Raw genomic sequence first — 26,799 nt, 5'->3', positions numbered from 1 at the left:
ATTGTTTAACTTATGATCGAATAAGAACAGTAATTTTTTTAATTATTTAAAATAATTAAAAAATGTAATTACTTAACTACCAGAATTTGTTGAGATACTAATGCAATGAATTGACATTGTAAATTTTATCAGCGACCACATGCGCATTCGCAATAAATATTTTTAACTTCAAGAATAATATTGTGTAATTAATACGTTAAATAATGTCTTTATAAATAAACGATTTACAAGGAAAATCTTACTTTTAACGCAACAGGAGCAGGCTGGACTACTGCAGATATTGTTGAATGTGTCCTCATCTCTGTTGCATGTGTCGCTACAGTGGCCTCCCTTGGCTAAACACGCGCTGGTTGTAGTTTTGCAGTCTGTGAAAACATTTAAATTATATTTTTATAATATTGATTAAGGTGTTCTGGACAATTATAGAAGATGGAGTAAAAAGAGATATGGAGTGAAGATAAGGAGCAAAGCAGAGACGTAAAGATAAGGAGTATATGATAAGGTAAACCCACTTTTAAAAACAGTGCAGGTAAGATTGAAAATAAATTAAAACATGCATGTGCTTTAAATAACATAAATTACATCTACTTAATATTATTAGGTAGATGATAAAAAAGGTAGATGATTTTGTATGGTGTCCAATCAACGTAGTTGGGACAAAAACTGCCTGACAAGTCCACAGTCAGCAGACGACAGCCTCACTCCCTCCCTCCCTCACCAAAATGGCTTCTCATAACATACTCCTTTTGCACTTATCAAACTCTATATACACGTTACATATCTATCTACATATGTGTTCACCATTCCAGACAATAACATGTTGCCAAACACCAGCAAGCAATCTATGCTACCTCGATCCTCCCTCCCTCCCTCACCAAGATTACTCCTCCCATCATACTACGCACATCGCTAATTCCCACCACACTCTTACTATTATAAGAGTCTTGGGGCCATATTCACGAAGGCGTTACGCAAGCACTTACGAACCTGTTCATCTTTTCTCAATCTTTAGTGGCTTTGTTTACAATTATTAAACAGTTAATGAGCTCCGAAGCACCAGGAGGCTGTTTATAACAATACCAACAGTTGATTGGGATGTTTTCATGCTTGTAAACTGTTTAATAAATGTAACCAAAGCCGTCAAATCTTGAGGAAAGATGTACACGTTCGTATGTACTTGCGTAACTGCTTCGTGAATCTGGCGCCCTGGTCATTAAATCCTGTAACTGAATAATTTTCCACAAGTTTATTTGCAAAGGAACATGAGAAGTCGTTTAACGAATCTTAGATGGACGAAACAATGGCAGTGTGCTGTTGTTAGTGCTGTGAACATCATGAACAGCATTATGTTCACTGATATCTGAACATTGTACACAGTCTTTTTTACAGTCAGGCTCTTTTGTAATACTATCATCGCTAAATAATACCAGATACATATATATTTTTACATTTATAGGCAATGCTGTGGTCACAAACTGAACAGCACAGCAATGCTGTTAGATTATGCTGCGTGCGTCAGCCTTGCTTGCTCACTCAGTTCTGAGGCTCTCACACCCGGGAATCTTACCTACGATTTAAAAAAAAAGGAGTCTGTCTCCGAGAGTGATGAGAAAGCTGAGCTGAAACCCCGTGTAGTCCCGAGTGTTTTGAATGCTTTTCTATACCTATGAGATCCCTGAGGCGCGTTGCGCACCACCCATCAAGAGCCTCAAGACACGTTGCAGTGGTTAATGCAGAGCAGTACAGTGGTTAATAGAGAGTAAACTAAGGTTTATCCCTATTCCCAAGGACACCTAATATGACATCCCGTAAGTAGTTACTATAGTCGTTCTTGCTCACTGGTGAAGAGGGTCTCTGCTTGGGGAGAGAGAGAGAGAGAGACAGAGAGACAGAGACAGAGAGACAGAGAGAGAGAGAGAGAGAGAGAGAGAGAGAGAGAGAGAGAGAGAGAGAGACAGAGACAGAGAGAGAGAGAGAGAGAGAGAGAGAGAGAGAGAGAGAGAGAGAGAGAGAGAGAGAGAGAGAGAGAGAGAGAGAGAGAGAGAGAGAGAGAGAGAGAGAGAGAGAGAGAGAGAGAGAGAGAGAGAGAGAGAGAGAGAGAGAGAGAGAGAGAGAGAGAGAGAGAGAGAGTAATTATTTGTCTCACATTCAGTTAAATATTTAGTAGTATGCTTTAAATATTGCTTATTAAAATTTGCGTATTTATTTCAATATTAAATAAAATAGTATGTGTATTAAATTTTTTACCGCTTTTGACGAATATTTTCATGTAAACTGTGTGTGTTTTGTGTCTCTGGCATAAAGAGACAAAGAAGGACACTTACCTTTAATGCAGCAGGAACAGTCTCTTGTGAAGCAGAGATCAGGGAGTTGCAACTCATCTACATTGCATGTGCGGTCACAGCGGCCTCCCTTGAGGGCACATGTGAAGGTCAAATCCTGGCACAAGGGCTCTGTCGGTATGAGCAAATTGTGAACATTTGCAGAGGTGAACAATTGTAAATGAAAGTTGATTGAATATATATAACGATTTTAGGAGATATCAGTCTAAACACAAATACTTAAGTAAACACAGTGGATTTCAACCCATTATTATTGTTGGTGGAGATCAGAGCTCTAAGTTGTGTAAATTTGTAGATATTATATAAATGTTGCTGTGGTTCAGCAACGCGTGGCCGGATACAGCTAGTTTGTATGTATGAATATATATATATATATATATATATATATATATGTCGTACCTAGTAGCCAGAACTCACTTCTCAGCCTACTATTCAAGGCCCGATTTGCCTAATAAGCCAAGTTTTCCTGAATTAATATATTTACTATAATTTTTTTCTTATGAAATGATAAAGCAACCTTTTTCTCTATGTATGAGGTCAATTTTTTTTTATTGGAGTTAAAATTAACGTAGATATATGACCGAACCTAACCAACCCTACCTAACCTAACCTAACCTATATTTATAGGTAAGGTTAGGTTAGGTAGCCAAAAAAAGCTAGGTTAGGTTAGGTTAGGTAGATTAGGTAGACGAAAAAACATTAATTCATGAAAACTTGGCTTATTGGGCAAATCGGGCCTTGAATAGTAGGCTGAGAAGTGCGTTCTGGCTATTAGGTACGACATATATATATCTATATCTATATATATATATATATATATATATATATATATATATATATATATATATATATATATATATATATATATATATATATATATATATTTATATATATATCTATATATATATGCGAACAAGCCTGAATGGTCCCCAGGGCTATATGCGAATGAAAACTCACACCCCAGAAGTGACTCGAACCCATACTCCCAGGAGCAACGCAACTGGTAACTACAGGGCGCCTTAATCCACTTGACCATCACGGCCGTCAAAAGGAAGTGATAGCCGAGGCTATTTGAGCCACTTCCCCGACGGCAACTCGGATGGTAATCTTGGGCATAGCATTTCACCAAATCACCTCATTCTTTGGGGCACACGTGAGGAACACAAATGCGAACAAGCCTGAATGGTCCCCAGGACTATATGCGAATGAAAACTCACACCCCAGAAGTGACTCGAACCCATACTCCCAGGAGCAACGCAACTGGTAACTACAGGGCGCCTTAATCCACTTGACCATCACGGCCGTCAAAAGGAAGTGATAGCCGAGGCTATTTGAGCCACTTCCCCGACGGCAACTCGGATGGTAATCTTGGGCATAGCATTTCACCAAATCACCTCATTCTTTGGGGCACACGTGAGGAACACAAATGCGAACAAGCCTGAATGGTCCCCAGGACTATATGCGAATGAAAAACGTGACCGTGATGGTCAAGTGGATTAAGGCGCCCTGTAGTTACCAGTTGCGTTGCTCCTGGGAGTATGGGTTCGAGTCACTTCTGGGGTGTGAGTTTTCATTCGCATATAGTCCTGGGGACCATTCAGGCTTGTTCGCATTTGTGTTCCTCACGTGTGCCCCAAAAAATGAGGTGATTTGGTGAAATGCTATGCCCAAGATTACCATCCGAGTTGCCGTCGGGGAAGTGACTCAAATAGCCTCGGCTATCACTTCTTTTTTTACGGCCGTGATGGTCAAGTGGATTAAGGCGCCCTGTAGTTACCAGTTGCGTTGCTCCTGGGAGTATGGGTTCGAGTCACTTCTGGGGTGTGAGTTTTCATTCGCATATAGTCCTGGGGACCATTCAGGCTTGTTCGCATTTGTGTTCCTCACGTGTGCCCCAAAGAATGAGGTGATTTGGTGAAATGCTATGCCCAAGATTACCATCCGAGTTGCTGTCGGGGAAGTGGCTCAAATAGCCTCGGCTATCACTTCCTTTTGACGGCCGTGATGGTCAAGTGGATTAAGGCGCCCTGTAGTTACCAGTTGCGTTGCTCCTGGGAGTATGGGTTCGAGTCACTTCTGGGGTGTGAGTTTTCATTCGCATATAGTCCTGGGGACCATTCAGGCTTGTTCACATTTGTGTTCCTCACGTGTGCCCCAAAGAATGAGGTGATTTGGTGAAATGCTATGCCCAAGATTACCATCCGAGTTGCCGTCGGGGAAGTGGCTCAAATAGCCTCGGCTATCACTTCCTTTTGACGGCCGTGATGGTCAAGTGGATTAAGGCGCCCTGTAGTTACCAGTTGCATTGCTCCTGGGAGTATGGGTTTGAGTCACTTCTGGGGTGTGAGTTTTCATTCATATATATATATATATATATATATATATATATATATATATATATATATATATATATATATATTTATTTATTTATATATAATTATATATATATGTATATATATATATATATATATATATATATATATATATATATATATATATATATATATATATATATATATATATATGTCGTACCTATTAGCCAGAACTCACTTCTCAGCCTAATATGCAAGGCCCGATTTGCCTAATAAGCCAAATTTTACTGAAATAATATATTTTCTCTAATTTTTTTCTTATGAAATCATAAAGCTACCCATTTCGTTATGTATGAGGTCAATTTTTTTTTATTGGAGTTAAAATTAACGTAGATATATGACCGAACCTAACCAACCCTACCTAACCTAACCTAACCTATCTTTATAGGTTAGGTTATGTTAGGTAGCCGAAAAAGTTAAGTTAGGTTAGGTTAGGTAGGTTAGGTAGTCGAAAAAACATTAATTCATGAAAACTTGGCTTATTAGGCAAATCGGGCCTTGCATAGTAGGCTGAGAAGTGCGTTCTGGCTACTAGGTACGACATATATATTTATATATATATATATATATATATATATATATATATATATATATATATATATATATATATATATATATATATATATATGTCGTACCTAGTAGCCAGAACGCACTTCTCAGCCTACTATGCAAGGCCTGATTTGCCTAATAAGCCAAGTTTTCCTGAATTAATATATTTTCTCTAATTTTTTTCTTATGAAATGATAAAGCTACCCATTTCATTATGTATGAGGTCAATTTTTTTTTATTGGAGTTAAAATTAACGTAGATATATGACCGAACCTAACCAACCCAACCTAACCTAACCTAACCTATCTTTACAGGTTAGGTTAGGTTAGGTAGCCGAAAATGTTAGGTTAGGTTAGGTTAGGTAGGTTAGGTAGTTGAAAAAGCATTAGTTCATAAAAACTTGGCTTATTAGGCAAATCGGGTCTTGCATAGTTGGCTGAGAAGTGCGTTCTGGCTACTAGGTACGACATATATATATATATATATATATATATATATATATATATATATATATATATATATATATATATATATATATATATATATATATATATATATATACATATATATATATCACCGCACCACTGTACCTCATGCCACCCCACCACACTTCCCACCCTGCGGCTGGGCATCTCCCACCCACCTATTCACCGCCCACACAGTGCCTGTTGCAGAGATGTGTCACCCTCCATGCACCCAGATATGGCACAGGTCACAGCAGGCATTCAGTTTCCTCCCAAAAGGGAGGGAGATATAAGTACCCACATGAGTGGTGAGTGTGAGGGACAGCTAACTACCCCTGCTGCCACCACCCTTTTCCACCCTCCCTCGCTACGCCGATGTCACAGCCCGCCCGGGGGATGGAGGGAACTCCCCCAACTAACCAGGAACCCCTCAGCCAAGAACACGGTCCTGGGACCAATGCACCCAGAGGCGCACCAAGAGGGGGAGCCAGACCCAGAGGAACGTGTCGGGTTTGTGACGAATCTCACAGCCTTAGAAACGATGGAACCCTACGTCAGCACAACGGCTGTGAGGGTTCATGGACGGAACCTGTAGAGAGGGAAGGCCCACAGGTCCCCCCTCCCACCCCCGGCACCCCCACACATCCCAGCAAACTTCATGTCATCAGATGACCTCCTGGGGGCCATCAAAGCATCCACCACCAGAACTCTTCCCCACATTCCTAAAGCAGCGCGCCCATTTACCGCAGGGAAATATACAGACCTTCTAAGGAAAGAGAATAAACGGTCTGAAAATCTTAATGCCGCGGCCACCATCAAAGCATGGCATAATTTGCTCCTGTTTGGCAATATTTGCTTAGGCGTACCTGCAAGAGGAGGCAAGTCACTAGCCTCATCAGTCACTAGGGCAATAAATAATTTCCCCAGAGCTGACAACTTGATCCCCATCCCTCCTCAACGCAAAAACCGTCGTGGCAGACCCAAGAGTTCCAATGACAATTTTAAGCTTGGAACACAAGTGACCAAAAAAATTGAAGAGGGCAACACAGTAGGGGCAATTAGGTTACTTACCAGTGAAGAAACAATCGCCCCTAGAAATACTGCAACTGCCGACTCACTGAGAGAGAAACACCCTCCCAATGTACCATGGGAACCCACTGCTCGGAACACAAATGCCCTAGACATGGGACCTCCATTCCTCCAAGCGTCAGAAGTATACAAAGCCATCATGTCATTTCCGCCAGGCTCAGCAGGGGGATACACTGGAGTAAGACCTCAGCACCTCAAGGAGATGACAAACCCAGTTCTCGGTGAAGTTGCAGAGACACTACTGTCAGAGGTCACGAAGTTTGTCAACGACTGCCTCTCTGGGCTGATCCCAGATACAATTAAACCTTTCTTCTTTGGAGTATCCCTTTGTACCGTTAAGAAGAAGGATGGTGGAGTCAGGCCCATTGCCGTGGGTAACACACTTCGGCGCCTTGTTGCTAGGGCAGCTGTCAGAAAATTCGCATAGACGCTGCGACGATGCTTCGACCCCATCAACTAGGTTTTGGTGTCCCCCATGGCTGTGAAGCAGCAGCTCATGCAGCGCGAGCCTATATTAAGCACCTCCCAGAAAATAAGGCATTAATCAAATTAGACTTTAAAAATGCCTTCAACCAGGTAAAAAGGGATGTGGTACTGGAAGCAGTTCGAACAAGCTTTCCTTCTCTACTTCCCTTCGTTTCAGCAGGGTACAGTAGGGAATCGACACTGTTGTTTGGGGAACATGAAGTTGTTTCTACAGGTGTCCAGGAGGGAGACCCACTTGCCCCTTTCCTTTTCTGCATGGCAGCCAAAGAGGTCACAAGCAGGTTGTCCAGCGAATTCAACATCTGGTTCCTGGACGATGGCACCCTGGCAGGGACACAGGAATCCCTGCTAGGAGATCTTCAGTTAGTGAAATTGAAGGGAGAGGAACTAGGCCTTACACTAAACCCATCAAAGTGTAAAATCATCTCATCCAGCTAACCAATCATAGATGCAGTACGAACCATATTGCCAGGAGCCCCAGTGATCGCTCCCACCGACAGTGTGCTGCTAGGGGCACCTCTGGGCTCGAACGCCATTGAGGTAGTCCTCGAAGAAGAGCTGAAAGGCCTGAGGAAGATGGAGGAAAGAATAGGGGCTTTGGACACCCACGATGCTTTGTACCTTCTTACAAGGTGCCTGGCCTTGCCCAGACTTACCTATTTCCTCAGGTGTGCTCCTTCCTTTGACGGCCCAAAATTAACGGAATACGACTCACTCCTAAAGACAATAACTATGAAAGTGTTAAACCTCTCCCTGCAAGATGACCAGTGGGACCAAGCAACGCTAACAGTTAGACTCGGAGGTTATAGGTATTCGCAAGGTGACGCATTTAGCATTGCCGGCATTCTTATCCTCGACCAGTGCTAGAAGCGAATTAGTGAATGAAATACTACCAGAATACGTAAGGAACTTCACTGGGATTCGTGATCCCAAATTTGTGTAAAGGAGCTGGTCAGTGGAACACTTTGCTAATTCACACACTCGACCAACTTTTCCAAACGACGGCCAACAGGCCAAATGGGATACCCCCACAGTGGAAAACATCGCCAAAGCATTGCTGGAGGCAGCTTCGGAGAAGGACAGAGCGCGTCTCCTAGCTGTGCAAGCCCCACATGCCGGGGACTTCCTGTTGGCAGTCCCTAATTCCGCCTTGGGCACCTGCCTGGACCATCGGGCCCTAAGTATTGGTGTTGCCCTGCGCCATTTCCAACAGTTATTTTCAATAACTGTTGGGAAAAGATTTCTTTTTAGCGAAACACATAAAAGGCTGTAGTAGTATGTATTTCCTGTATTAGGCTTCATACGCATGTAATATTCATTTAATAATCCTTTATACAACAGGACGTATTTCCTGTATTAAGCGTAATAATTAACTAACACTACTAATACGTAGTTTAGTATTGTAGAATTTACTGTATTAGGTTGTGGAACATCATGTAATTTCTCCTAGAATTGTGTAGTGTTGCGTCAGCCACGCACGGGGGATAAAATTTTCACATACCTGTAGATCTAACACCAATGTAACCATTTACTTTCCTTTATTAGGAATAATAATTTAGTAATAGGTTTACTTTTAATATACAATAGTTTACTGGAATTTCTTTACCCAGCTTAATCGCTGTTCCAGTAAATCATATCATAATCTAACATCATTTCCACCACCAAGCCCGTATTGTTTATTTGTGCCGTCTACATTAACTGACGTGCACTGTAAGAATTAAACATCACAGCATAGAGAATTTATCTGAACAATCCAGAGTGTTCATACACGCCCCCTTCCCTATTTAGCATTAATAAATAAATATAATTTATGCTCGAATCCTCACGGCGACGAGTTATTGCGCATGCGCGACTTTGGGGAAAGAAGAGAGAGGATTCTCGCCATATTCGCGATCAACAAGTGGTGCTCCGTAGCGGTCCAACAAATCTTACCATCCTGAAGACATCTTTACAGCCATAGACGTTAGATTGAGGACGCAGCTTACCAGAATCACGGACACCAGTTCGGCAGGCATTTTTACCTCATTTGTTCTATTTAACGAGCTCTTAAATAAGATCATGTAGGTGCCATGTCGTTATGATGCTGGCGTAAAAATAATCTCATGTAAGTGCAGCTCTTTCCCCTCCAAATATTTAGATATTACCGTATATGTGTGTGAATACTAGTTTGGAGGTGGAAATTACGGAATTATCATTATTGCAGCATGGTGCAACACCCCTGAGGAAGCGTGTGACCGCCATACCCTCACGTGTGCCAAGTAACACTATCTCAAACTGTTTCCAGCCTGACGTACAGTGGACTGCATCTACGTCCCCTGTCACAGCTGAGACATAATCAGTTTTCATTGTAGATAGTACCTTATTATTCAGAGTCCATATACATATCTATATATCTGATACTGCCATTTATGCATTATTAATCTTCACATTGCAGTAGTATTTTTTGCATTACATATTTTACTTATTATCTAAGTGTGTGCATATTATATTTATTCTTATTATTGCATAATATGTTCCACATAGATTAATCTTATAGAATACCCCCCAAAATGTGTCATGGGAGGCTGGCTCTAGAAATATATAATTTACAGTCATTGCTTAATTAATAGAATTTATTTATATAATCATAGATCTATAAGTCACTGATTTTCTCATTTAATTACTCATTCTGGTCCTTCGACCTATCTTAGAATTTTTCATTATTTTGCATTCTTAAACTTATACATTTTATTATTATTATACTGGAGCCAGATTTCCCCACAGGCAAACAGTCCAAATGGGATAGCCTTATAGTGGAAAACATCACCAAAGCATTGCTGGAGGCAGCTTCGGAGGACAGAGCGCGTCTCCTAGCTGTGCAAGCCCCCCATGCCGGGGACTTCCTGTTGGCAGTCCCTAATTCCGCCTTGGGCACCTGCCTGGACCATCGGGCCCTAAGTATTGGTGTTGCCCTGCGCCTTGCCGCCCCTATCTCCACCGAACACTGGTGTATTTGTGGCCATGCACAGGCAGACCAATACGGCAGCCATGGTCTCATCTGTTGTAAGACACAGGGAAAGATTGCCAGACATGAAGCAGTCAATTGCATTATCAAGAGAAGTTTGGCTACAGCTGGGTGTCCAGCACAAAGGGAACCTCAGTTGTGCAGACCTGACAACAGCCAAAAACGCCCAGATGGAGTCACCCTGCAGCCATGAAGGGAAGGTAAACAAATCGTATGAGATTACACATGTGCTTCCACATTGGCTGATACCTATCTACGTTACAGCTCAGCGGAGGGAGGTGGGGCAGCCACCGTCAGGGAGACCAGAAAATCAACAAGTACAACGACTTAAAACGTTGTTACGGGTTCGTGCCGATAGGCTCTGAGACTCTGGGCGCCTGGGGTAAATGTGCACTTAAGTTCCTAAAGGAGCTGGGCGAGGAACTCATTGGGAAAACTAGAGACCCACGAGCGGCCAGTTTCCTGTTCCAGCGCCTCAGTGTCGCAGTTCAGATGGAAAATGCGTGCTGTATCCTGGGTAAGCACCCGATCTCCGAGGACCTGGACGAGGTCTTCGAACGCTGATTGTTATATTGTTATATATATATATATATATATATATATATATATATATATATATATATATATATATATATATATATATATATATATATATATATATATATATATATTCTCTGTAAACTGTAGCATTGTAATAAAAAAAAAAAATAAAAAAAAAAAATAAAAAAAAAATAATAGGGGGTGGTAGGAGAAGAAAAGATTAAAGTATTCAGTGAGAATCCACAAGATGTTCTCTGTAAGCTCTTTGTTTTCTTCTTTGAGGATGTGGGTCCCTGCAATTGCACCAGAGGTGGTACCCCTAAAAATATATATATATATATATATATATATATATATATATATATATATATATATATATATATATATATATATATATATATATATATATATATAAATATATATATATATATATATATATATATATATATATATATATATATATATATATATATATATATATATATATATATGCATATACATAACAGAGTTTTGGTGGATATAAATGGGCACGATATTCTTAAGACCAACAGACCCATTCAGACCAACAGACGTACTCAGATCCATAGACACACTCTACCACTCGCACTCGCTAAAAACCCAAAGACTCAAACAGACTTCACATGCACTGTCCCACAAACTCACTTAGTCCCACTGATTCACTCAGACCCACGTACTCACTCACACAATCTGATACTCGCTCAGACCAACATAGACCCAACTTAGACCCCATAAACATATTCATACCCAACTATATACACTCAGACCTACGGACTCACTCAGGCTAACAGTAGCATTGAGAACAACAAACTTACTCAGATCCACATACTAAGACACAAAGACTCATTCAGACCAACCGTTACACTCAGACACTCAGATATACTCAGAGCTACGGACTTTCTCAAACCCCACAAATAAGACATTTCCCATACACCCAACCCAAGGTTCTGTCTCCTGAATCTCAATATTAAAAAAAAGATATGCAGGGTACCAGTAGCACGAGCGCTCAGTGTAGCATGGAGAAAAAGCTTTGATTCTGGTGACATAACTAAATGGGAAGTGGCTAATCGTTGAGGCTAAAAATTATTGATAGGTAGCAACACTAATATCACTAATAATTAAAGCGTTTCATATTCGCAGTTCTGCGCACCTACATTTTCTCATCTTTATTTCAGATAAGGACAAAAATTACAAGTCAATGATTCTTATCATCTCTTACAAGCCATACCAAAATTAACATGATAATTACTTCGCAAGAAGACATTGACAAACTAAAAGCCGATATCAAAGAAGTCATTGACTTAGTAACCGAAAACAACATGATATTGGTTTTATATTTAACCCTATTGTTTAGTGAGGATAGCAAAGCAAACATAGCATCAGCAGGAGACAATATAGGGTGGATTATGGGGGGGGGGAACCTGGGAGTACATCATAATGCTCTTAATTTTGATTTCACTCGTGCTTTCCCTCCTTGAAGCTGATCGATACTCACTTCCAATTTCAAAGCAGGAGAAATGTGTGAAATAGAGGGTATTCATAGTACAAATATACGGTATGTATAGACACAGTAAACTGCCAAAATCATTGGGACCATCTTTAAAGCGCTTAGAATGTACATGCTAGCAAGGAGACTGGAGAGGTATCACAAAATGTATACATGGATGATTCTGGAAGGCCGGATCCCAAATATGCACATCAAAATAACAACCTACTGGAGCGAAAGATATGGCAAGAAGTGCAGAATAGACCCAGAGGAAGGCTGAGGTGCCATAGGCGTAATCAGGGAGAACTACGTGAACATGAGTGCCCAATGGCTCTTTATCCTCCTCCCAACATAGGTTTTATTGCCGGAACGAGAGTCGACGTCTTAAATAGGCGATTAGACAAGTTCATGCATGAAGTGCCGGAACTGGGTTGCAATATGTTGACCTGCCGGTCGCTCCAAGCAACAGCATTCTAGATAAAGTTATCACTATACATGCTTTCCCCCAGTCCGGGATTGGGGGAGAACTCTCAAAACAAATTTCAGGTTTACTCACACTCACTACAAGCAAAAGACTCTCTGAAATACACTAACTCCCTCACATCCGTGTAGTTTGAGGTACGGGACGGATTGAGAGACTTACAAAACCATTGTGTTTAGGTATTTAAAAGTATTTAAAGTAAATATTTATTCTAAAATATCAGTCTCGCTCACAAATAAATTAGAGGCGAATAAAACTTACTTTTAGCGCAGCAGATGCATTCTTTATCCGTGCAGAGGTTACGGAGCGGCTCTTCGTCTGTGTCGCATGAGAGGCAACAGTGACCTTTCCTAGCTGTGCACTGCTTGGTCTGAACGTCACACGAAGGCACTGAACGTTCACCCAAATAACAACATTAGTAAAGAGTATACTATATAATACGATTTGTACATTTATGATATTTTATTTTTTATAAATCCTTAGCAATACAAAAATTCTACCAAGATGTGACTATTCAGGTTCTTATAAGTAACCTAAAGTTGTGTTTTGAAATCTGAACGTTTTAATATGCTTCAAAATATTTTAACTGTTATAGTTTGGTGAACAAAATAACAATGAGTAAGTTTGTTATAAAAGGTGACTATTGCAATTAACTAGAATCAGTTCTGTGATAATAAGATCGGACCCATCATTCTGTGACTAATAACCACCCAACCTGTCCTCTCACCTAATGCGGCCCAGTTTTGAGGTTCGGTTATGTTGAGATGGTAACTCTTCCCACCACTCTTTCCTTTTAATCGTGTTATAAGCAAGATATTTTGTCACTAACTTTTCCTAATGCTCCTCATGCAATAATTGTGCAATGAAACATTGAAATGTTTAGATTATACATAAGTAAAATACACATTTTTTAGATTATACATAAGTAAAATACACATTTTTTAAATACATTTGTTTTATTACATATGAACGGGCTAGTGATTACAAAGGAAATCCAACAGACAGTATATTAAAGGGTCTTGGGTCTGGCTAGTATTTGGGTAGGTGACTGCGGAATTTCCTGCCCTCGAAAACAAAAAACGAAGCTGGAAGTCTACATTTATTGTACGCGACTTCACAATACTCAATGTTAATCAATAATCAATCACCTCCAAAGGATACCTGATCAACCAGGCTGTGACTCATACGTCAGGCTGCGAGCAGCCGCGCCCAACAGCCTGGTTGATCAGTCCAGCAACCAGGAGGCCTGGTCGACGACCGGGCCGCGGGGACGCTAAGCCCCGGAAGCACCTCAAGGTAACCTCAAGGTAAGGTAGTGTCCTGTAGCACTGTGGTCTACAACTTTTACTCAAACCGAGGTATCAATCTGATCAGAATCAGCCAGGAAAGAGAATGTTAGATTAACGCCCTTTTACCTGATACCTCTGTTCACCTAACAGTAAGTTAGGTACCATTAGACAGGCAAGTGTTGGGGGAGGGGGGAGGGGAGGTGCATCCAGACAGAGAAAGAGAACCCGGACACAGAGCTGTGTAGATGAACGTCAAAAAAGGAAGGAGGGAATTAGCCTTACTTAGTGCCCGTGCCACCCCTCGCTCCCATCATAATCCACTTCATAATAGTTCAGAACGGACCGTCGTCGTCTCCTCATCCTCTGGTGTGCGGTTTAACCTTCAGATCTTCAGCCACGTTATTGTGACTCATCGTCTGCATATGGATGCCACACGTAAGCGTCTTACTTTGTTTAATTTCTTCGATTATCTACCTTCCTATAATAGCCTTTTCGCGCCTTTGTGTCTTCCCATGTTACCGCCAAACGTCGCAAGAACCAGCTTAAGTTTTTTAAAGACCGTCTTGAGGAGCAGGTTCTCCCTCGTTCCTTATCTCACTTTCTCCAATTTAATACTTCGAGCTCCTCTCCTTTTCCTGAACATTCAAGAACTTATTCACTCCACTTCCTTGCAAGTTGACGACATTTTTCTAAAAGTCCGTCAACACCAACGCCTTCTGTCTTCTTCTGTTCCCAGTGATCTATGCAATATCCTATTTCTCATCGCTTTTGACACTGCTCACCTCTCCTCTTCCCACCACTCCTCCACACTACATAAACTTCAACGTCTGATTTCCAACGTCTAAGTATTCTCTCTCTGTGTTGCAAACCTTTTTTTCTTCTGTTCTCTCTAAGCACCAACAAGAACTTCTCGGACTTGGCCACTCCTTTACTGCTTCTCCTGGCCCTCGCTGTGGCATTGACCTCATTAGTTCCAGATTGGACCTGTCTACCTTCAGAGGGGCCCTTAACCCCGTTCTTGACGGTTTGTTTTCTAAAAATCACCACCTTTCTCGTCGCTTCCAGCTTGCCTTTGCCTCCCTGAAATCTAGCAACTCTATTCTTATCCTTCCATCCGACAAAGGCAACTCGATGGTTGTCCTTTACCGTGAAGACCACCTCCAGAAGGCTGAGATCTTGATCTCTGACTCCCGCACATATGCCCCTCTGACTTCTAACCCTTAGGATCGCCTTAAAACTTCCTTCAACTGCAAACTAATATAGCGCTCTAGTTTTTGTCTTGCTTATTTCGATCTAATAAAACGTTTCCGTGTCATCTGTCCTTTTCTTTATTTCTATGGTCTACCAAAGACTACCCCTTCGTTCTATCATTTCTTCACGGGGCTCTGTCGGCTATCCTCTTGCCTCCTGGCTAGCTAAAACTCTGATGCTTGGTACCTTTTTCTCCTGCCCACCTTCGTCATTCTCAGGACTTCTTAAAAATGATTGCGCCTGCAGCCCTTCTGTAAGGAGCTTTGTCTTGATGTCTATTTTCTGTTTACTAATGTTTCCCATGATGACGTTCTCTCTTTCCTTAGACAGAAGGTGACTGAGGGCCTTTTTCCTCTTCCGCTTCCCACTGATATTTTCCTTGAACTCATCGGACTCTGTTGATTCTAACTCCTTCTCTTTCAACGGAAAATACTTCTCTCAAACTTTCGGTGTGGCGATGTTTTCCACTGTTCTTGTCAATCTTTATATGGAATATTTCGAAACCGTTCTTCGTCCCACTATTGATATTAGTCCCTCTCTGGCTTCGCTATGTCAGTAACATTTTGCTTTATGGCCTCATGACCTTAGACCTTTCCATTCTTTTATCTCCTCTCTTAACAATCTTGCTCCTTCTATCCATTTCAAAGTTGAATGGGAATTTAATTCCCTCCTTCCTTTTCCTGACGTTCACGTTCACAGCTCTGTGTCCCGTTTCTCTTTCTCTGTCTACCGCAAACCCATGCATAGTGGATTGTACATTCACTTCTTTTTCTACCATCCTCCTTCTGTTAAGAAAAGTGTTCTCGTCTCTGTCTTCCTCCACGCTCTACCCATCAGTGACCCTCAGTTTCTTGATTCGGAAATTTCCTTTATTTGCAAATCTTTCTTTCGCCTTGGTTAGTCCTTAAATTTTATCAACTGTGCCTATTCTCAAGCTAAACTAAATTTATTTGACCCTAAACCTGTTTTTAACAGTAGTACCACTGTGCTCTGCATTCCCTTCATATTTGAACTCAAAATTTACAAAAATTTACAAAAACTTCATGACATGATGCTCGCTTTTCGACACACAGTAACACTCTTCGTACAAATCTTGTTTATACTTATCCTCCTGCTCCTAATGCTGCTGTTGTCTACTCTATTTCCTGTTCGTCTTGTCTCTCCAATACTTTGGTGAAACTGGCCGTACACTTAATGGCAGATTTAAGGAACACAAAAGAAGTGTGTCTGCAGTTACAAACAATGCTCTCTGCTGTCAAGTTAGGGATTCTAAATCATCTTATTGATAGGTCTTCTTCTAAAATAATCTTTCCTGCCTCTGCTCTTCACAGACGCCGTCTCGTGTAATCGGCTCTAATACACAACATACCCAACATGAACCTGAGTCCTGGCTTTGTTGCTGTTGACTCTTCCATTTCACAGTACATACTCAAATGCCCTAACCTTTCAAACAAACGTGACTTAAATTAAGCCTGCCTGTCCTTTTTCTTTCTCCTCTTATTCTTACGTTCCCCTTCTTATACTCATTATTCCCTCCTTCTTGCACCCCCCTTTTATTACACCCATCCCATCCGTACCTTTCGCCTTGCTCTTACTTTCCTCTAGGAATTTTCTCCTCCTCGCCTCTCTCTTGCCTTACTTACTGCCTGTGCCTCCCTTGCTCCCACAGCACAGTACATACCCGGTCCACACCAGCACGCCTGAGTAACTTCACAAGACATCCATCGCCACTAAGACCCGTTAAGGGGATTTTAACAATGACAATCCGCCACAAACGCCTAAAAGTCAGGACTCGCCCCATGGATGGTCATACGTTCACCAAAAGCGACGTCTTGTAGATCCTAAAAGAAGGCGCTGGCATGACACCCATCGACCTTGGTCAGGAAGGAGAAAATGTTGTGCTCTATTTCTCGTATGTGGAGCATCTCGAAAAACTCCAAAAATTCGATCGCACACTTCTCCAAATGCATCACTTCTGTCCTTTCTTCCCACGTCAGTAAAGACCGAAAAGTTGACCAGACCACACACTAGAAGTTGAAGGGACGACGACGTTTCGGTCCGTCCTGGACCATTCTCAAGTCGATTGTGAGAATGGTCCTTGGACGGACCGAAACGTCGTCGTCCCTTCAACTTCTAGTGTGTGGTCTGGTCAACATACTTCAGCCACGTTATTGTGACTCATCGCCTGCCGACCGAAAAGTCTTTATCAGCGGAACCAGCCGCTGGTCGTGGACCGAGAACAAATTCCTTAGATCATTACCAACATGGAAGAGGAAAACCCGAACCTGGGAGTATTCGACGATATATTCTGCAGCATCGATACCGACGACGAAAAAAGCGTCTTACAGTGAAGATATCCTTCACCACCTTAGCCGTGGCTAACCAGGCTGCACACATGGTCGCCACTGCTTTGGCATCAAGATTCCACCATTCCAAGTGAAGAAGAAATGCTTCCACGAGCTCTAACAGTGCTTTCAGTGCTACGATTACTCCCACCCCACCAACAAGTATCAGCACCTTGTCCAGAAGTGCAGACAGAAGAGCCTCCAATAGCAACAGGTGGACCCATTGTGCGATAAACACCATCAATACATTCGATATAACAGTCACTGAGAGGGGTGTCGACGAAATACATGCAGACTTTGTTATGCAAGCCCCTTGGGAATCTCCACCAGCAGACTTTAAGATTATGACTCTTGAAGGAAAGAAGAACCGGACAAATCCTCATCTGCTACGTAACATTGCACAGATGCATATAGAAGCAAACATGGCATCCGACAGCTTCACTTACTTCACAGATGGATCAGTAGACCAGCAGGGACAAGAAACCGGAGCTGCAGTTAAAGCAGGAAACTCTGTAAATAGTTGGAGGCTCTCAAATGGGTGTTCGACTTTACAAACAGAGATGCTAGCCATTCAAAAGGCTTTGGAACATGTTCTTGCTGAACACCGACAACATGTTATCATACATACAGATTCGAGAACCGCCATTGAAACCTTGCAACAAGAACACATATGTGATAACATCCATCTGATCACAAATGTCATATCATTCATGCAAACACTCAAACGACAAGGCCGACGGGTACTTATCAACTGGGTACCAAGTCATGTGGGAATAATAGGAAATGACATTGCAGACGAAGCTGCAAAACTTGCTACTAAGAGGAGAAATGTAGACATTTACATACCACAGAGTCTATCACAGATTAAGAAAGTAATTAGAAACAGAGCAATGCAAAAGATGTACAGTGACCACAACACAGCAGTTGCAACATCAGGATCTGCGGGTTGGTACAAGAATTCAACCAACTACGAACCACTTAGTTTGATGAAAGGGAGCAGTAGAGCAACAGAAGTACACTTACATCGCATCAGGCTTGGATACCCATGTGCATGGGAAATAGGCTTACAGGTTCCGGAAGATGAGAGGAAATATCAACACTGTGGAGAAATGCCCGACAGACCACTGGAACATTATCTAACAGTGCACAGTTACAACCACAACAGACCAATGGAACATTATCTAACACAGTGCACAGTTACAAACCCATTAAGATTTCAACTTAGATTCAACAGAGCAGAAGAAGTTGTTAAACACATATGGCAAAATCTTACTGAAGCGACCATACGAGTCATAAATACTCATACTCCGCCTAAGTAAAACAGAAACAAGCAACACTTAGTGGGCCAGCCAGAGGCTTAGGGCCCGCGCAGGAATATCCCTGCAAAAAAAAAAAAAAAAGTCTTTGCACCCAGGACCATCATTACTCCATCTGCAAGTCTAAAACCCATTGCTGCCTACTCTGCAGTGGCGATCACCCTGCAATTTCCAACCGCTGCCCTCTCAGACAGGAAATCATTAGGATCCAGCTGAATCCAATAAAGTCGAACCTTCTACTTCCGCCGCCGTAGCCACCGGCACCAAACTCAACACTTCAGCTACCGCCAACCTACCAGAAGACTTCCCAGTCCTACCAAACATTGGCTCCTCCCAACAGGTCACCTGGCCTACACACTTGGGACATAAGGACCAACCAGCACCCTTACAGTCCCTTGCATCACGCGCAGGCATCACCCAAGATCATATTTGACTAGCGGAGAGGGTTGCCGGACAAGACAATCAACGATTGCTCAAGGAACTCAACGCGCTGTACATAGCCAACGGCCTGGATCCCATCATCGCCCCGGACTCAAGTCTCACTGCCTCCACTACCTCTCTGGAGACTACCACCAGGACGACCATGAGGTCGACTTCAACACAGACTCCTGAATCACCCAAAACCTAGGCAGCACAAACCGAGGTATTTCTCTCTAAAGCTCCCAACACTCCTACCATCACTCTCTCAGAAGACGCGCTAGCAGACGTGCTATCTACGAATCCTAACAGCACCACCAACGCTTCTGAAATAGATTCTACCACTAAACCACGACACCTGAGCCCTACCTCAGGCTACGAGACGAAAGACAAAACCACCAACAATGGAGGTTACGGACTCCTCAGACGAGGAAATCTCATTAGGAGCTCCACCGCCGCAGCACAAATATGACACCTACTCGGTACAAGATCTCACCAAACTCCAAAGACAGCACGGCTCAGCCAAAGTAAAAACGGAAGACCTAGTGGTCTACACTAACCCACCAGCTCCATAACTGGTACAGCCAGCCCTCCAGGGCTGAAATCCACCATAAAGACCCCCATCCATCCCCAGATCTCCAGTATCAGCTATTGGTAAAGATAATGGCTCCAAAGAGCCTCCACTTACGGGCTCACCATAGCCCGTGCTACTTGGAACTTTTTGTTCTGAGTAGCTGAATCTAAAACAACAACAACCTCGCTACCATCACGCACGACTTGATAATGGTCCAGGACGGAGCGATACTTGGTCGTCTCCTCATCTCTTGCCGTATGGTTTAGTCTTCATGTCTTCAGCCACATTATCGTGACTCATCGTCCGCATAAATAGCAGTGTCACTGATGACAGCATCACAGGAATGATTAACTTCTATAACTTATAAGATTAACTTAAATTATAACTTAAAACAAAGTTATAATTCCTGTGACGAGAAAATATATAAAGTAGAAGATTTGTAGTTTCATGCAGTTAAAGTTCGCTTGAGTTAAAAGTTCTATTACTATTACTTTTAATGAAATTAAACTTCTCATTGGTATCTTAAAGTACCAGTGAGAAAATCAGTAGGAGCCATAAGGAGTACTGACTGGGAGTACCCAGAGCACAGGTTCGACTCTGCTCCATAGCTTCTACTTATTTTCTCATTTAAGAACATAAGAACATAAGAACAAAGGCAACTGCAGAAGGCCTATTGGCCCATACGAGGCAGCTCCTATTTATAACCCCCTAATCCCACTCATATACTTGTCCAACCCGCGCTTGAAACAATCGAGGGACCCCACCTCCAGCACGTTACGCGGTAATTGGTTCCACAAATCAACAACCCTGTTACTGAACCAATATTTACCCAAGTCTTTCCTAAATCTAAACTTATCCAATTTATACCCATTGTTTCGTGTTCTGTCTTGTGTTGATACTTTTAATACCCTATTAATATCCCCTTTGTTATGTCCATTCACCCACTTGTAAACCTCTATCATGTCACCTCTAACTCTTCGCCTTTCCAGTGAATGCAACTTAAGCTTTGTTAATCTTTCTTCATATGAAAGATTTCTAATTTGGGGAATTAACTTAGTCATCCTACGCTGGACACGTTCAAGTGAATTTATATCCATTCTATAATATGGCGACCAAAACTGAACTGCATAATCTAAATGGGGCCTAACTAGAGCAAGATATAGCTTGAGAACCACACCAGGTGTCTTGTTACTAACGCTGCGATTAATAAATCCAAGTGTCCGATTTGCCTTATTACGAACATTTATGCATTGATCCTTTTGTTTTAAATTCTTACTAATCATAACTCCCAGATCCCTTTCGCAATCCGACTTCGCAATCTCAACACCATCTAGCTCGTATCTTGTAACTCTATCATCATTACCTAACCTCAGAACTTTAGATTTATCAGCATTAAACTGCATCTGCCAATCCTTTGACCATTTCAAAACCCTATCTAGATCAACTTGAAGTGATAGTGAGTCCTCCTCCGAATTAATTTCCCTACCGATTTTCGTATCATCGGCAAATTTGCAAATGTTGCTACTCAAACCTGAATCTAAATCATTTATATATATTATAAACAACAGAGGTCCCAGGACAGAGCCTTGAGGCACTCCACTTACAACATTTTCCCACTCTGACTTGATTCCATTTATACTAACTCTCTGTTTCCTTTGGTATAGCCATGCCCTAATCCAGCTTAATATAGCACCCCCAATACCATGAGACTATCTTTTTAATCAGTCTTTCATGTGGCACTGTATCAAAAGCTTTGCTAAAGTCAAGGTACACAACATCACAATCCTTACCACTATCAACTGCCTCAACTATGCTAGAATAAAAAGAAAACAAATTTGTTAAACATGAACGGCCATTTATAAAACCATGTTGCGACTCAATTATTAATTTATGTTTTTCAAGATGAAGACGAATTTTATTTGCTATTATAGATTCGAGTAACTTTCCCACAATAGACGTTAGGCTAATTGGTCGATAGTTAGACGCAAGTGATCTATCTCCTTTCTTAAAAACTGGTATCACATTAGCAACTTTCCAAAACTCTGGCACTCTGCCTGACTCTATTGATTTATTAAATATGGTTGACAGTGGGTCACAAAGCTCCTCTTTGCATTCTTTAAGCACCCTAGCAAACACTTCATCCGGCCCTGGGGATTTGTTTGGTTTGAGTTTTACTATTTGTTTAAGAACATCCTCCCTGGTAACTGCTAAACTCGTCAACCTGTCCTCGTCCCCACCCACATAGACTTGTTCGGCTGAAGGCATATTGTTAAGTTCCTCTTTAGTAAATACAGATACAAAATATTTATTAAAAATACTACTCATCTCTTCATCACTATCTGTTATTTGACCTGTCTCAGTTTTTAATGGACCTATCCTTTCCCTAGTCTTAGTACGATATAACTGAAAAAACTCTTTAGGATTTGTCTTTGCTTGCCCTGCTATGCGAACTTCATAGTTTCTTTTTGCTTTCCTTATCTCTTTTTTAACATTTCTAACCAGTTGTACGAATTCCTGTTCTAAAGTGACCTCCCCATTTTTAACATTTATTTACATTTCACGTTAATTTAATTAATGTGATTTCTTTATGAATTAATTTTAATAGTATATACCATAATAATAAATAACATAGTGAATTACTGAAATACAAATGTAAATGTAGAGAACAAAAAAATATGAAATATGTTTAATATATTATGACTTGAGCTGACCATCTTGATCAAATTAAAAGCAATTCGCACTACACAGTTAAAATATATAGCATTAATGAATATGCAGATTCTAAAACAAAGCACAAACACCTTATATTTAAAATATCAGCGAAAGCATATCAGGAGAATGAGAATGCAGACAAACTACAGACAATTACCAAAACGTTGGGATTCAGACGAGAGCAGTCTGCAGCAGACCTGATGTTTAGGGCAGCCAGGGAGGTGGGTAGGTTCATGGGAACATTCCTCGACCCTCACACACTGTCCACCACTGTCCTCACACTCCTTCACGCTCCAGTCCTCAACACTCACCTGCACTCACATAGTTCAAGTGTTTCAAGTTGACAGATTTTATGATATAAACTTTAATTGGAACACAAGTTGAAAAATATTTTCCTTTCCAAAACCTTATTTTAGAAATAATACAAATTTTAAATAAACAATTACAATTACAAAGAGGCTGCATAATAATGCTTATCTTATTTAAATTATAAGTATTATCCATTAAAAATTGATTATCTTACAGTAAAGGAGTATCTTATTTAGATTCACGCCTAAATCACGCCTTGGAGAAGGAGAAGTATGCGTTTGAGGTCATTAAATGTTCCATAGCTCTTGAATAATTAGATCAAAGGCATCTGATAACTGATCGACTGACTTGTATGTATTGCCATGTAAATACATATGCAACTTCAAGAATCTTGCTTTGGCAATTGTAGTTGCTAATACACCAATATTTATGAACTGCGAGTCATACATGCAAACACTAATACAAGGTGGGATTAAAATGTTGAGAGAGAAGTTCTTTGCATTAAAGTGATGCTGGCTGAGGTGTTGGTCTTCTATTGTCACTTTATGTGCTTCTCTCTGTCTAAGTTGTCTTTAGTTTCATTTTCAGAAATCTGTACATTATATCACCAGAAATGTTTGGATTTCAGAATTTGACAGTTTTGGAGTTAGGATAAATCGTTCAGTAATTATTATGAATATCATGATAACATTCAAGTAACAAATTCGATAAAAGATATTTCAATCGTAAGTGTATGCCATTGAAGTAATTTTTTGTTTTGTGGAATTAGTAAATACTGAGCTTTTGTTACATTGGTGCGTTATTGATTAAAAATTAATTCAATGATCACATACACATATAAAGCAGCTGCTGCCTTTATGAAATTTAACAGCCCATCCTCCTGTTCTGATATTACTATTGAACTATTGAAATTGACCAAACCGGAAAACGGTTTTCTACTTATGTTGCAAAGACAAACTAACCTAACCCTTCCTAGGCATAATACACGCTATCTGAGGCCTAATATAGTGCATATGTGAGCTATACTAGGGCCTAGGAATATTTCAGTTACTTGTCTTGGGCTTCATTTTTTGGACTCTATAAAATGAATAATACAAAATTCTGCTATCTAATTGCTTAGTATGTCAATGTTTGTACTGTGGTACACATAGTTACAAAAAGTACTATCCAAACAGGAGGATGGGTTGCATTTAAGCAAGTAAATAATGAATCTACAGATGTAACGGTATATATAGTCAACATCACTTAAAGAACACAAATCCTTGGAAATCTCACGTCCCTGGAAAACAGAAGAGTAAGGGGAGACATGATAACCACCTACAAAATTCTCAGGGGAATTGACAGGGTGGACAAAGACAAACTCTTCAGCACGGGTGGGACACGAACAAGGGGACACAGGTGGAAACTTAGTACCCAGATGAGCCACAGAGACATTAGAAAGAATTTTTTCAGTGTCAGAGTAGTTAATAAATGGAATGCACTAGGAAGTGATGTGGTGGAGGCTGACTCCATACACAGTTTCAAATGTAGATATGATAGAGCCCAGTAGGCTCAGGAATCTGTACACCAGTTGATTGACGGTTGAGAGGCGGGACCAAAGAGCCAAAGCTCAACCCCCGCAAGCACAATTAGGTGAGGTGAGTACAAAGGCGGCATAGAAGGGAAAGGAATCCTACCAGAAACAAACGATACAAAACCAATAACTATATTTAAGGCACAATATTTTCATAATGAGTGAAGGAATACATCAGTTGGTTTTATAATGGTCATTAAAGGCAAAAACTGGAAATAATACTAGACTTAGTAAATACTTATTGTGATAATAGATCAACGAAAGCAGATGATACTGATAATGGGTCAATGAAGGTAGATGATACTGATAATGGGTCAATGAAGGTAGATGATACTGATAATGGGTCAATGAAGGTAGATGATACTGATAATGGGTCAATGAAGGTAGATGATACTGATAATGGGTCAATGAAGGTAGATGATAGTGATAATGGGTCAATGAAGGTAGATGATACTGATAATGGGTCAATGAAGGTAGATGATAGTGATAATGGGTCAATGAAGGCAGACGATACTGATAATGGGTATATGAAGGCACATAATACTGATAATGGGTCAATGAAGGCAGATAATACTGATAATGGGTCAATGAAGGCACATAATACTGATAATGGGTCCATGAAGGCAGATAATACTGATAATGGGTCAATGAAGGCAGATAATACTGATAATGGGTCATTGAAGGCACATAATACTGATAATGGGTCAATGAAGGCAGACGACAGTGATAATGGGTCAATGAAGGTAGATGATAGTGATAATGGGTCAATGAAGGCAGACGATACTGATAATGGGTATATGAAGGCACATAATACTGATAATGGGTCAATGAAGGCAGATAATACTGATAATGGGTCAATGAAGGCACATAATACTGATAATGGGTCAATGAAGGCAGATAATACTGATAATGGGTCAATGAAGGCACATAATACTGATAATGGGTCAATGAAGGCACATAATACTGATAATGGGTCAATGAAGGCAGATAATACTGAAAATGGGTCAATGAAGGCAGACGACAGTGATAATGGGCCAATGAAGGTTCGATTCCCAGGCTGAGCAGAAATGGTTGGGCATGTTTCCTTTCACCTATTGCATATGTTTACTCAAGCAATAATTAGGTACCGGAAAGTTAGACACCTGTTGTGGGGTTGCATCCTGGGTAAGGTTACGGGAAGAACAGTCCCTTTCTCAGAGACAGTCGTCTTGTCCCCAAGAAAGGGATTTAGTATTGTGAAACTGGGTTTGTGTGCAAGAAGACAGTGACAATCAGTCATTAAAGACACAAGGTGATGATAACCGGTCAGTAAAGGTAGATGACAGTGATAGCTGGTCAGTAAAGGTAGATGACAGTGATAAGAGTTCAGTAGAGGTAGATTATAGTGATAAGAGGTCAGTAGAGGTAGATTACAGTGAAAAAAATATCAGTAGAGGTAGATTACAGTGAAAAAAAAGATCAGTAAAGGTAGATTTACAATGATAAGAGGTCAGAAAAGGTAGATTTACAATGATAAGAGGTCAGAAAAGGTAGATTCCAGTGAAACAACGATCAGTAAAGGTAGATTACAATCATAAGAGGTCAGAAAAGGTAGATTACAGTGTTAAGAGATGAGTAAAGGTAGATTACAGTGATAAGAGATTAGTAAAGGTAGATGGCAGTGAGGTGAGGTCAATAAAGGTAGCTGACAGTGATAAGAGGAGACGTAGACCGTCCCTCAGGCGGCCCTTGCAATGTTGCATGCAACATAGTAAAGGCAAACGAAAAAATGGGTATTAAACAAAGTTGGAATATGTGGCAAGAAGACACAATAGGGTTGGGGGTAAGAAAGTATTTGGGTCATAGCAGAGGGATGGGGACGAGGGCGGTGGAACAGCTTACCAGTTCTGTCCTTTATGGCGGCTTCTCCCCCTCGTCCGCCCTGATTACTGAGCAGATTTTTAAGACTCGGGGATCTTGCAACCTCATAAATCATACAGCACCGCTCCTGTGCCAGGGAAGTCCACACCGGGCCCACCATAGCCCGTGCTACTTGCCCCGCTCCTGTGCCAGGAAAGTCCACACCGGGCTCACCATAGCCCGTGCTACTTGCCCCGCTTCTGTGCCAGGGAAGTCCACAACGGGCCCACCATAGCCCGTGCTACTTGCCCCGCTCCTGTGCCAGGGAAGTCCACAACGGGCC

At 41.1% G+C, this 26,799-nt stretch overlaps 1 protein-coding gene and 1 long non-coding RNA gene across 2 annotated transcripts; one reads left to right on the top strand and one right to left on the bottom strand.

Moving 5' to 3' along the window:
* Positions 1-242: 242 nt before the first annotated feature.
* On the bottom strand, positions 243-23,039 carry LOC138367711 (uncharacterized). The gene is made up of 4 exons (XR_011229405.1): positions 22,893-23,039; positions 13,093-13,221; positions 2,325-2,453; positions 243-365 (listed from the first exon to the last, which is right to left on the bottom strand). It is a non-coding gene; the product is annotated as an uncharacterized lncRNA (long non-coding RNA).
* Positions 23,040-24,904: 1,865 nt separating this feature from the next.
* On the top strand, positions 24,905-25,678 carry LOC123764146 (ribosome-binding protein 1-like). The gene has a single exon (XM_045751701.2). It carries the CDS (start codon positions 24,905-24,907, stop codon positions 25,676-25,678), a length of 774 nt encoding a protein of 257 aa, XP_045607657.2.
* The last annotated feature ends 1,121 nt before the right edge of the window (positions 25,679-26,799 follow it).

This window comes from Procambarus clarkii, chromosome 23 (genome assembly GCF_040958095.1).
Source record: "Procambarus clarkii isolate CNS0578487 chromosome 23, FALCON_Pclarkii_2.0, whole genome shotgun sequence".
NCBI lineage: Eukaryota > Metazoa > Arthropoda > Malacostraca > Decapoda > Cambaridae > Procambarus > Procambarus clarkii.
The sequence above is the reverse complement of the archived record's forward strand: the minus strand, read 5'-3'. Positions and strand labels throughout refer to the sequence as shown.

What these genes read in the sequence shown, in the direction of transcription:
- LOC123764146 (XM_045751701.2), top strand. Translation starts at nt 24,905, where the DNA reads ATGAAGGTAGATGATACTGATAATGGGTCAATGAAGGTAGATGATACT.